Below are 12,731 nucleotides of genomic sequence, written 5' to 3' on the forward strand. Positions count from 1 at the left end.
ATTGCATAAAACTCTTTGGATATTGGTCTTGATCTATTGACACTTCGTCTCTTAACAGTTGGGGAAAAAAGCACATCTGTTCACCTTCTCATTCTTCATTTTTCCCCCACAATCAGAATATTTAGTACATTTTATTCATCTTAATGGTAGAAATGCCAAATGCCAAAATAAAAATTTATCTTCACTAACGATCCTGTCACTTTAAACTGGGAACAATTTCCCCCTCACTGGAAACCAGTTTTCTTCACCCTTACACTAACAGTCAGTCTACTGGTTTATATTCATCAATGGCTGTTTAGAAACTCTGACTCACCAAGTTGGCCAGGATGTAATGGTAGTTCTTCAAGTTTCTCTTTTGAGCTGCAATCTGAAAAGACAGAATTCCATCGTATTTTATCTGTTAATGACATTTTCCTGATGTGTTTAAAATAAAAAAGCATCCGTCACACATTAATCACAATCAGTTCTTCATCACCATCGAAAAGAGAGGGCAAGAAAACAGGAGGGTACCCTTAGATTTCGAGTCATGATGATGCTAGAGGACGTTTGAAGATGCAGAAAAAAATGATTGTTGAGGAGGAGGAAGAGCAGGAGGCAGCAGAAAGAGGACGAGAGGAGGAGAAAGAAGCAGGTGTTAGTCATTTCTTTCCTCTGTGGTCCAACTTTTAATGAGCATCAGTCAGTAAACATTCAGGAGCACAGCTGCTCAATTTTGAAGGAGGAAGCTGTTGGAACCGCCCTCCGCTTTCTCCTCCATCTTCCACTTCCTTCATTCCCTCTGCTGTAATTTGAGTTTTATCCTGAAAAAGGATAAAAGCAATCAAATCACATCAGAGCTGTGCTCCCTATGAAGGCTTCCCAACCATTTCAGCTTCTGCTTCTTCACCCTTAATGGAATGACATCGATTTGCTTGTCCCAATATTTCAAACAGCAAAGTAGTGATGTCACCATATTTCAGGCCTAAACCTTGGAGACTAGAACAGTTTAGGATCAACTTTAAATCTGTGTTCTGAATGCTTTTCCTAACTCTTTTTGGCATGCAATTAATGCAAGATCAGACTTTGCTTTTCTATAACCAACCATTTCCAAGTTACCTTTAGGATTAATGTTACCAGATTATTACAAAATAAATTGAAGAAAAGAGGCTCAGTTTGGAGGTTACTTCTGGAGAAGTTAAGATCAAAGCAGAAATAAAGCAAACGACGTAATTAGAATAAAATTTTATTTGATAAGTGACTTTTTAATTAAAGTGTTTATTTTTGCTGCAAAGTATTTTAATGAAATAATACAAAATGTCGCCCGGTAGTTGAAGAACTGGATTCCCATTTGTTTTGATCAAGACTCAAAAACAAAGTAAGGAAGATATTTCCTGTCATCTATGGAGAATTTAAGGAATTTATATTAATAAATTCCAATGACTAGTCAGATTTCCTCTGGACTGACAAGTCATATTTAAGCCTCTGCCCAAAATTTGGGACTAAGTTTGATAGCAGCAGATGGTCGGACATTTGACTGATACGTTTCAAAGTTCCAGAGAATGGCTTGTCTCAGAAAGATGAGTGGTTTTTTTTGTTTAATATGTCTTATGGACTTTACATTTTTTCATCTTTTTATTGTCTGCAGTTTTTATTCATCAATACATAAGATTGTTTTGATATACCAACAGTGAACCATCAGCAAAAGCCACTTGAGACTTAACTCACAACTAAACTGAATGAATCAAGCTGAAGTCAAGAAGAACAGCATCTGATATTTCAAACAAGTTAAACTAAATTACTTAAGCCAGAAAAAGCATTTGAAGGATCAGAACAGCACCTGGCTCTCAGGTTAGTCTCAGGTCAATGGAAACAAACTAACAATTGGTTTTAGGTTACAGTTTGTACTGAAAAGGTTTTACTTTCCTAAAAAATATGGACAAATAAAATCTTTTTCTGTCTTGTGTCTCCTGCTCTCTCTTCTTTATCTCTCTTCTGTGCTTATTCTTGTAAATTTTTCTTCCTTTCCTGCTGATGCCAGTCAATTATTGCTGAACCTGATTTCAAAGAGCTCTGTTAAAAGCAAAACAGCTGCAGAGAACAAATGTTCAGCGTCTCTGATCAGTGAGCAGATAGTGGATCCAACAACTGGGACAAGCATCATCTACCTAAATGTCTGTGTGCATTGGGATGTTGGTCAGTGATAGAAATTTCACAGAAGCATGGGTGGATAATGAGATAAAAAGACACTCTTCACAAACACGGAGTAAAACTGCCTCTACAAACATATCTGAATGTGAATGAGCACAATCTGCTGTAAAGGGACATCAGTGTGAAACCCAATGAATTCCATTTGTAAAGAATACTATGATGGAGACACATTGTTCACACTGAACATCTCATTCAGTGTGGAGCTACTTCCTTCTTGAATGTCCGATATCCTTATGATGTTCACATCTTGCTGTTACCAAATCCTGCTCTCCCAGAAAAGGAGACAATAGTCCACTGCTCTCTTCAGATCCAACTCTACTTAATTTCCGAGGTGACTTGACAACCACTCAACCATATTCATGTTCTTACGGTTTCCCAAGTAACTATTTCAAACCTTCTATTTCCTAAAAAAACACTCACTGACCAATGTCTTTCTGCAACAGTACAGCTACCTCACATTACCTTGGCAGATGGCAGATGTACATGGGAGACCAGACAGTGACTTTAGAAGGTTAGCCAAGAGGCTCCTGTTTGAAGAAGAGGTGTCCACACTCCCTCTTAAAAAAGCACAAAGACGACCAGCTGTGAACATCAGGATCGAGTGGATTTGTTTGTCTTGCAGCTCTCTCTCTCAGATCCTTCTGGGTTTAGTTTCTAGTTCAGCTCATAGCTGCAGAGATGTGCTCACTCATTTCTTAAGCAACCGTCTACAGCGCGGAATCATTTTAAAGTAAACATCAGCTCCACTTGCCTAATCTGAAAGGAAATATTGTTCCTTTCCAGTCAGCCTTATTTACTGTGTTGTGATGTAGTTTCAGAGAGCGGTTGCTTGTTTGGACAGTACTGTCAAACTGACACCAGCACTAATGGGCTCTTAGCAGCTGGCAGACAACAGCTGCTCTCTGAAGAAAGGAGGATGAACAGACTCCAGTATTTTAGCTTTGAGGCTAAAATAAAGAAGAAGTGGTCAGTTTTTACCACATAGTGACAATGCAGCAGAAAGCTCGCTCTTGTTTTTCAGCCCTGTTCTGGTTTATCAGTCTTTTAAAAAAATCATTTAATTTGATGCCTAATTAATCTTTGTCTGCCATCTGGTTATTACAGCATGGACTGCTGCGTATTAACGCCTCCTCTCATCCTGGATTTGTATCGGGGTCAGCAGATCATTGCTGCATCGATCTGTTAGAATATACTTACATTTATCTTTTTACTTTGGCGATTCTAAAACAGTGAGCCAATTACAAACTATCCATCCAACCATAGTCTTTACCCGCCTGTCCTTGCAGGTTCTTCCCTATCTCCAGCAGTCATTGGTTGAAAGGTGAGGTAAACTATAATCTGCTTTTCCATGACAAATGTGTTCTTTGTCGCTGTTCTGCTAATGCAAAAAAAACAACACAATTTTCAATTCCAGTGTGTCCAATAAATAAAAATGTAATTAAAACCACATGTGAATAGTCTAGTTCACATGATAAGTCATTAAAAATCATGGCACAGACAGATATAAACTATTACATGAGATTTAGTCATAATTCAGCCATGGCACTCCATCATCTATCAGTCATCAGAACAGCCGTCGGTATCTTATTCAGGACCGGGAGGGACAAGCCTCTTACATCTGGGAGCAACTACCTATACAGTGTTTTGAGGAAAATTGTAGCAGGCGATTTGACAGAAGAGCTATGGATTCAACACTTTTGAATGACAGATCATTTTTTATGAACTGTGTGATGCTCTGAGATCTCTGGTGGAGCCAGTTGTTCATTGTCCAAAACCCCCCAAAACAAACCATCATCCTCCTACCACTTACTGCTATGTTTCTTCATGGTTTATGTCAGACGTTAACATCCAGCTGTTGATCATGTGACTCATGGGATTTGAACAAAGTGTTTCCAAAAAAACCCACCCCATATCAACACAAATACTTTTTTTTTAATCAAAAAACATTTTTTTCTCTAAATTGCCGTGTTTTCTTTCAGTTAATTTATTTTTGTAATTTAAATTTCATGATTAGTAAAATATTATTAATCTGATATTAGCATCTTCTGAATTCACAGTGAATTTGCTGGGAGCACTGGAAACATTGGCAATTGAAACATTTTTGTTTGGAATATTTTCCAGATTAATGTGTAATAGAAACTGCTTTTCCAAGGTCATTGTTTATGTCCTCAGAATGTGTTAATACACAAGTTCCAGAACGGCAAACTGTTCTAATATAGGAGGTCACACTGATGACAATAAATTAATCAAGTACATTTAATTAGAAGAACCTGGTTGCTACTTTCACTGTTAACCATTGTTGAAGCAGCAAGAGATGAACTTAAATAGAATGAACTGTGTTGCAAGTTTTTCTATAATGGCAGTCATGTTCTCAACCGAGTCTCTCTGTTTTCAACGTGATTCAACATATGCTTTTTTGGTTTTTAGCCAATGAACCCATTGATTTTCCATGAATTCATGCACTTCACCATATACTCTAGACAAAGTGCTTTTTGGAAGAAATTGTTTAAGAAAATTATGCATTTTAATTTTGTGTGATGGCAGAGATTGTTCTACCAGCTCTTTGCACTCTGTTTGCTTCTGTTTTATTGTCATTTCCCACGTATCATTCATGGGTGCTAAGGTCTGAATATAATCTGTAGCTAACTTCTAATAAATGAAGAAGTACCTTTACATGACATTACAAAGGTTTATTCCAAACTTTCTCAGTTAACAACAATCAGATAAAGGGTTCAAACCTGAAATTACATGGAGCCACAAGTAAACCAATGGTTGGTTTAACCCCCACAGAGCAAAACTTTTAACGTACAGGAAAATTACATTGACAAATACTTGTTTTTAGTTTTAATCTGATGGGGAAAAAATGTGTTAATCAGTGAGCCTTTTACCAGGTTGAGGATGTTGTTCAATCGTTCCAGTTCACAGTCAATGATGATATGAAAGTCCTCCTTGTAGTCAAGATCGGCCAGGAGTTTGATGAAGGTCTTTTCCGTCATTGTGTCCAAATTAGCGGAGGTAACCTGCCAACTGCGCTCTGCTGCTGTATCAAGGATCCTCTGTAGCACTGTCAGACCTGAAGAAGACTAAATTAATGAATTCACCTGCAAATCTGTAAAAGGGTTCAAAGAACTGTTACATGCAGATCTTCTGATCCTCTAGTATCTGCAAATTTCCTATTGTCTGTCTGTTTCAGAATCACACATCATTTCTCTGCAGATGATATTCAACTGTCTCTAGAAGAAGCATCAGTAGGTTTTCTAGAAAAACTACTGATGCAAGAATCTTCTCTTGCTTTCCAATTGTGTGTTCCATCCATCCATCCATCCATCCATCCATCCATCCATCCATCCATCCATCCATCCATCCATCCATCTTCTTACACACTTATCCCATTGGGGTCAGGAGGGGTGCTGGTGCCCATCTCCGGCTGTCAATGGGCGAGAGGTGGGGTACACCCTGGATGGGTCGCCAGTCCATCACGGTGTGTGTAACCTTCATTAAAATGTTCTAGTTTAGTTTGAACCTGCAAATTTTAGCACAGTCTCATAAGCTCCAGTCTTAGTGCTATTAATTATCTCATGAGCAACAGCCATTATTGAAACGGTAAATCAAAGTTATTGCTAAGTCTTGTTAATTTTTATTCTCATTAAGAAAAGTCCTTCAAACCAAGGTCACCTATTTTAACTTCTGTTTATTTTTAATTTACATTTCATGTGCATCCTTATTTAGTTTAGTTGTTTCTTGGTTGTTTCTTTGTTTTGTCTTAGCTTGCTTAGGTTGTTTTTGTTATTTATGTAAAGCATTGTTCTTATTGTCTATAAGAAGTACTTTTTACATAAAGGTTGGTTTGCTATTTGGTTGATTTTCTTTTTGAATATTCCCAGGTTGGGAATCTTAATAAGCAGATTAGATACTGTAAGTGTTAAATACATTTTATTTTACTGCAATATTGGATACAGTAACTGTAATAAAATATACTTATTTACATATTATATTTGAAATTATATCTAAAAGTTCAGTTTTTGCTTAAACAATTTGAATGAACTAAGATAGTGAGAGCTTATTGCATATCCTGCTCACGCAGTTACCCTAAAAATAGTTAAATTATGAAACTTGTACAAACTCACACTGTGATTGCAAAGAAATTCTACAAATAAAATCAAAATGCAAGATTGTTGGCAGTAATGACACGATCCAGATCACTTATGTAGGTATTTAATTTATTAGTCTTGTTGAACTTAATTCAAAGTGTTTTAAGATATTTATAATTACTAAGTCTGTTAACCATGACCATATTTTATTTTAACATGTTTGACCTGGCTCACATTTTGTCTGCAGTTTTTTTGTTTTTTTTTTTGTTTTATAAATAAACCAATGGATTATTTCTGTCAACGCAAAACAACCCAGGTAGTCCCTCAGAGTAAAATCATTTATCATGAAATGTATTAAATAATTACGAACATCTGACTTGACAGATTTACTGACTTTTGACTTCACAGATTTTAGTTTTTGATATTGTTATTTAATCACATTCCTTGAAGAGTTTAAGTAAAAACTGTCCTAATGACATCCCTCTATCCATCTATTTTCTTCTGGATCGCAGGGCTTGAAGTTCCAGGAAGAAAAATCTGACATTTTCTTTTTAGTGACATTCTCAAACTCATTCTGCAGATCCCAAGATATTGCACAACAGAGTCTCCATTGCGTTTTGGGTTTATCTCCTGGTCTCCCAGTGAAACATGCCTGGATAACCTTCAAGGAAGAAATCCAGAACAAACATCAATTACATGCAAGCTGGGTGGAAGGTGGGGGCATGTTTAATTTCTTTATCAGAATCTGTCTTTAGTTTAATGTTTAATTTCTTTATCAGAATCTGTCTTTAGTTTAAACAAATTGCAAAAACCGAATAATAAAGACTTGATTCATGATGTTGAATGAAAAGCTAACAAATCACCAGTCCTTTTTATGGTGTTGTTTGTATAACGTGTTAGTTCTCAGTTGTACAGGTTTTATATTTTAGTGGTCTTCATTTTTAACCATGTTGGCAGCTCTTACCCTTATATATTTATTCACATATCACAGAGTTTTTAATGTGAAGCTGAGTAAGGAATGGCTCATCAAACCGAATGCTGAGCAATTCCTCCTCCATTTTTAAAAAGGGAGACCGACTTGTGATATTTGCCGTGTGCCTCAGGCTGGAGCTGACCCTGAATGAAATTCTAGAAGGCAGCTTCTTCACACCAAAGGGCAGCAGACGTGCTTTGTTTTCATTCGGGAAGTCAGCTCTTACTGAGAAATATAAATAAACTGCCTTAGATCAGAATTGTCAAATAAGTTCTCAGTCCAAGTTTTTCAACTTTTCTGCCTCCTCATCTGAGCTGAGATCAATTAAAAAATAAAAACATTTAGAATGTCAGCACTAATGGAGGCTTCTCTCAGATCAATTTGTCTAGGGTATATTCAAATTTTTCATTTTTTCTTTTGTATAGTAAATCACATGAAAATCATAAAATATTGTGCAAAAAATAAGAGATGCAAGTAAACAGGTGTACAAGCTCATCAACAACGTGAGGAGTAAAGTTGAACATTAAATAAATGTATATACCTAAGTAACTATACATAAATTTATATCAAAAACACATCAAGTGTGAGGATTTGGGTTTTCACTGTTTATTTTGGCTTCTGTTCCTTGTGAGTCTCTGTGTTGTCCTGTCAGGCCCTGATTGTTCCCAGGTGTGTCTCGTTCCCTTGATTAGCCCCGTTTGTCAGTAGAACTGGTTAAGTCCTGTGTCAGTGTCAGCTCCAACTATTCGGTCTTAACTCAACAGTTGCTACCGGTGTTAAGCGCTAGCTTTGTTCTCTGCCGTGCTGCCTGTTTACTGGACTGTCGAGATGTTCATTAAAATTCTTCATCATCATCATCACCTTCATCCTGGGTCCTGTCTGCGTTTCTCCCTCACCGCCAAACCATACAAATCAAGACAGTAAGTAAAAACAGAAAAGAAATTCCAACAACAATAGTGTGAAAGCTAGACACACCAGCCTTCACACTTGTTAAGGTAGCATTATTTGAAAACTACAGATATCCAAAGCTCCATCCAGTATCAATCAGCTCATTAGTTGTTTTACACTTGAAACAGTTTAATATTCAGCGCAGCAAGTAGAAAACTGATAAATTCAGTATAGAAGCAGACTGTGGAGAGAAAAATTAGTGAAGCCAGACAAGGATAGTTTTGCCAAGAGAGCCGTCTGGGTGTCTTATTAGGCTACAGCAGGTTACAGAATCCAACGAGGTCTAGCATTTGTAGGCACTGCAACAATGAAAGCATTCCTTATAGACATTTATGGAAACAAAATCAGTTCCTGCTCATACTATCCAACTCAATCAATCCCAACATCTCTCTTTTCTATTCTGTATACAAACACAGCTACAACCAGAATGTCACAGAACAGATGGCAGATCAAAATCTGACATAGATCTGATATTAAACTCATGAGATGTCAAACCATTGCAGTAAAGAATCAGATACTGTACAACATAGATTGTTAGATACATTCTGCTCAAGTCCATGTACCACAAGTAAATAAATAAAATTTAACATATAGTATTGGTATTACTGTAACAATCAACACAGTAATTTGTATCGTTGATGTCTTTCTTAGCAGCTTATTTATCATTTACTTTTTTTAAAAACATTGAATAAATAGGTCAGAAATTCCTTTGATATTTTTAGAATCTCTCATGGCCGCTGAGCTTAATATGAAACAGTGGAAGGTAGGGCTGAAACGATTCCTCGAATGATTCGAGTACCTCGATTACTAAAATTCCTCGAGGAAAATTTACCTGCCTCGAAGCTTCGTTAATTTATGTTTTATTAGTTAGCGCACCGTGTTCCGGCCGGGACTTCATTTGCGTTGCGCGGAGCTCTCACTTCCGCCTCTGAGTTGTTGACAAAAGCTAAGTCTCAGCGGCATAAAGTCCAATCTTCAAGATTGGCCCGTGGGGATTTTATTGATTGATGATAATGCCCGACTTTTTATCGTTTTTGGGGAACCAATAAGCATCCTTAAAATGACTGGGGGATGCCTGGAGTACGGCAGCATTTCTCCTCCGGGGCTGCTGGTTGAAAGCGAACGGCGGGAAGAGCGCTGAGGTGAGCGGATAGACTGAACAGGGCGGGCGGCTGAGTAGCTGATGCTTACCGTGTAAATGTAGCTTTACCGACGAACCACACAATAAATTTCATATCCCGGTCTGAAGAAACGGGTGGCGGAGCGCATCGTACATGGCTGGTAGATGAGTTTCTGAGTGTGACCAGTGAAGGTGTCGTAAATATCCCGTATTGCTTCCCCCCGTGTTCGTCCCCCGGTCTAACGGTTCGTCAGTCCGCTGGTCTATTTCCTCCCCTCCATCTTACGTTCGTTCATTCGCCCTCTCCTCCCACTCCAGGCGGCATTTCCCGTATTTTCAAACCCAAAGCGTGACAGGTTAGGTGGCAAGGTGAGTTTAATTAATCTATTAAACTCACTGAAGATGAATACATAAACTAAAAGCTGGATTGTAGACATTTTTTATAAGCATATTTGTGAGCCTGCCTCTTTGTTACTAAATTCAATAGAATTTCAGATTTTTCTATAACTTTTCTTCTGGTTAACTTAGAAAGTGAGCTATTATTGTTACAGGTTAGTTTTCTAAACTACAAAAAAGCAACTGTTAGGGATGCTCAAATATGAAAAATTGGACTGATTGATATCTGATAGTAACACCGATATTATGCCAGATTTACCAATATTTCATTTTAGAAATTTTTTTTATCCGATTACTCGATTAATCGTAAGAATAATCGATAGATTACTCGATTACTAAAATATTCGTTTACAACAGCCCTAGTGGAAGGTGAAGATAATTCAGCTGTCAATTATTATGAGTCGTTGCTCCCAATCAAATATGAGTGCTTATTTTTGGCATTGCTCACTTCAGATTTGTCATAAAATAAACCTTGTTATGTTCTAAGTTCATGAAAATATCTAACACCAACTGTTCTATTTTGAAGCAATAAAAATAATAAAAACAACAGCAAAAACTACTGAAGAAATTATTAAGAATCCACTTTTTTATATTCCAGTTTTCTCTATGTCTTTCAACAGCTTCATTCAAAACTTGGCTCAAATTGCTCCCACTTTCCCCTTTCCTCTGGTCAGATTACTGTCTAAATCTAAAATCATATCAGCTCGCACTCAAAATGGAAGTTATTACCACTTGCTTCTTGGGTGGTTATTGTGCTGTAATATAACTGCCCAACTATGTGATACTGATATTCTTTGGAAACTTACACAAGATTGCTTTGGTAAAATTGTTGCACAATAGATTGAAAAACTAGACCAGACAATTGTTCAAGTGAAATTAAAGATAGTTTTGACGAAAATGAATTTCTCATAAAATCAAAGATTTTTAGCCAGTACTGAAACCTTCTGCAGTTATCTTTCAGCACCAGCTTTCATGAAGAGACAAATTTGGTAAAATCAAGATATGCTAAATGACGACATTATGTTTAGAACAAAAAGTTTCACCACCAAGTGTTCTGATACCAAGGACTTTCAAACTGAATGGAATGAATAGAGTTTCAAAGGGGAAAGAAACTGTCCCTTTTTCCCCACAAGGCAGCTACTCATTACTGTCCATAAACGGACTACTGAGGCTTCTTCCTGCCTGCCAAGTGTTAATGATAATGCACAACATTCAATTAGAGACTGCAGAGCTAGAAAACAACTGTGACAGTGCATTAGCCACCCGGACCAAGACGAGAGAGCATAAAAATAAACACAGCACTCAGAATGAAAGAAACTCTAAAAAAAGAGCTTCATCTAGACCAGGGGTCCCCAAACTTTTTCCTGCGAGGGCCACATAGCTGTTCCTTTCTCTGGTCGGGGGCTGGTCTTAGTTTGTGGAGAAAGAAATCTTAGAAAATTCTTGTCGACGGGGGGGGGGCTGCTCTCTCTCACTCTCTCAGAAACTGGCGAGCGGGGTGGGGGGGGACGACGACGACGACGACAACGACACATTTGCTTTTAGATAGATTTTTACCCAGAATGCAAATGGAAAAAACCATGAGTGAAACGGTGACTGGGACTGACTAGTATATATTCCATTGAGGGAAAGTTAGTTTCACATCTGCTCAAGCCCCCTGGTGGTTGAAGAAAAATCCACATATAAACCAGAAAATACAATATATGAAAAAAAACACTGAATGCTCTCTGATATGAGGAGGCGGGCCGGATCCGGCATTGTTCAGGGGGCCGGACCAAATGACGTGGCGGGCCGGATCCGGCCCGCGGGCCGTAGTTTGGGGACCCCTGATCTAGACCCTTCATTTACATCTAGATCCTAAATTGCTTCAATTTTGCTCTATTGTTTCAATAAATATAATGCATAAGGGGAAAGGAAAAGTGAGGAAGGAAAATGTAAGAAAAAAGGATAGCACAAAACAGGATGAAGACAAAAATATCTAAGTAAGGAGAGAAAAAATAGAAGGAGCAACGGTAACACCAAAAAGAACATATAAAAAAATTACTTTATTAATTTTTCAAATTAAGCTTGAACATTAATGCCTCTGTCACACTTCCTCGCGAGACAACATACTTTCACATTAGTCTTCACTATAGCATACACTTCTTGTTCCACCTATTCCCTTGCTATTGAATACTGCCTTCACATTTAAAGATTTGCTGACATCGGCATGTCAGATGCTTGAAATTAAAAGTGAAAGTGAGGCTTGACATACTTTCTGGCTGGACCAACTCAGAGAACTGAAAATGCATTTCTAGATCATCTGCAAACGTGAAAGTGATGTCACAACTAAAGTAAAGTTACTTTATTCTGACAATGCAGACTAAAGTGTGAACTCCACAGTATCACAAAACACAAGAACTATTCTGAAGGGTAACATCAAAAACAACAAGACAGAACTGGACTTTATGTTCAATAAAATCCCCTCAATTTTCTAATTCTCAGACCCACATACAGTAACATGCACTTTTCAGTACACAACCATACACAGCAAGGAAACCATGTGACAGCAGAAGAATGAAGAGTCTGTCATCACACTTTGGTTAAAAAAGTATAATTTAGGGACCATAAAACTCCCTTTATTTGTTGGCAACAACAAACATCAAAAAGACTATGAAAGAGGCACAAACAGTTCATTAAAATACTTTTTAAATAAATCCAATCCTGACTGACTTCCACCTTTTATTTACATTTCAGTCAATCCATTTCAGCTCCTGCAAACATCCAAGTTCATAACAAAACACAAAATGTTTAATAAATGTCTTTGTGAACTGTTTGGTTAAACATGAAGGCAAAATTACATTTTTTAAACCTGCACACAAACAGAAGAAGAGAAAGTGCAGTGCTTTGACTGTGTTTGCTGGTGCGTAATGTGTGTGTAACAGTGTGTGAGTGCATGTTGTGTGTATGAAGGTTTGTTAGACTAGCGATGCAGCAGCAGTTACATCAACCACACAGAGGGGGAAGAAAAAACGAT

General features: G+C 37.5%; 1 protein-coding gene across 3 annotated transcripts in view; it reads right to left on the bottom strand.

Moving 5' to 3' along the window:
* LOC106926735 (glutamate receptor 1-like) overlaps positions 1–12,731 on the bottom strand; it is an 87,642-nt gene that overhangs the window by 69,174 nt on the left and 5,737 nt on the right. For all 3 annotated transcript variants that reach the window (XR_015765241.1, XR_015765242.1, XM_088012395.1), the window contains exons 2-3: positions 5,076–5,260; positions 314–367 (exon numbers count right to left, since the gene is read on the bottom strand). Coding sequence is in view for 1 of the 3 variants with exons in the window: in XM_088012395.1 (XP_087868521.1) it covers positions 314–367; positions 5,076–5,260 (239 nt within the window). In the remaining 2 variants the exon portion in view is untranslated. The remainder of the gene's footprint in view (positions 1–313; positions 368–5,075; positions 5,261–12,731) is intronic.

Source organism: Poecilia mexicana, unplaced genomic scaffold, assembly GCF_051168715.1.
Source record: "Poecilia mexicana isolate PSO_F unplaced genomic scaffold, ASM5116871v1 scaffold_14, whole genome shotgun sequence".
In the NCBI taxonomy this organism is placed as follows: domain Eukaryota; kingdom Metazoa; phylum Chordata; class Actinopteri; order Cyprinodontiformes; family Poeciliidae; genus Poecilia; species Poecilia mexicana.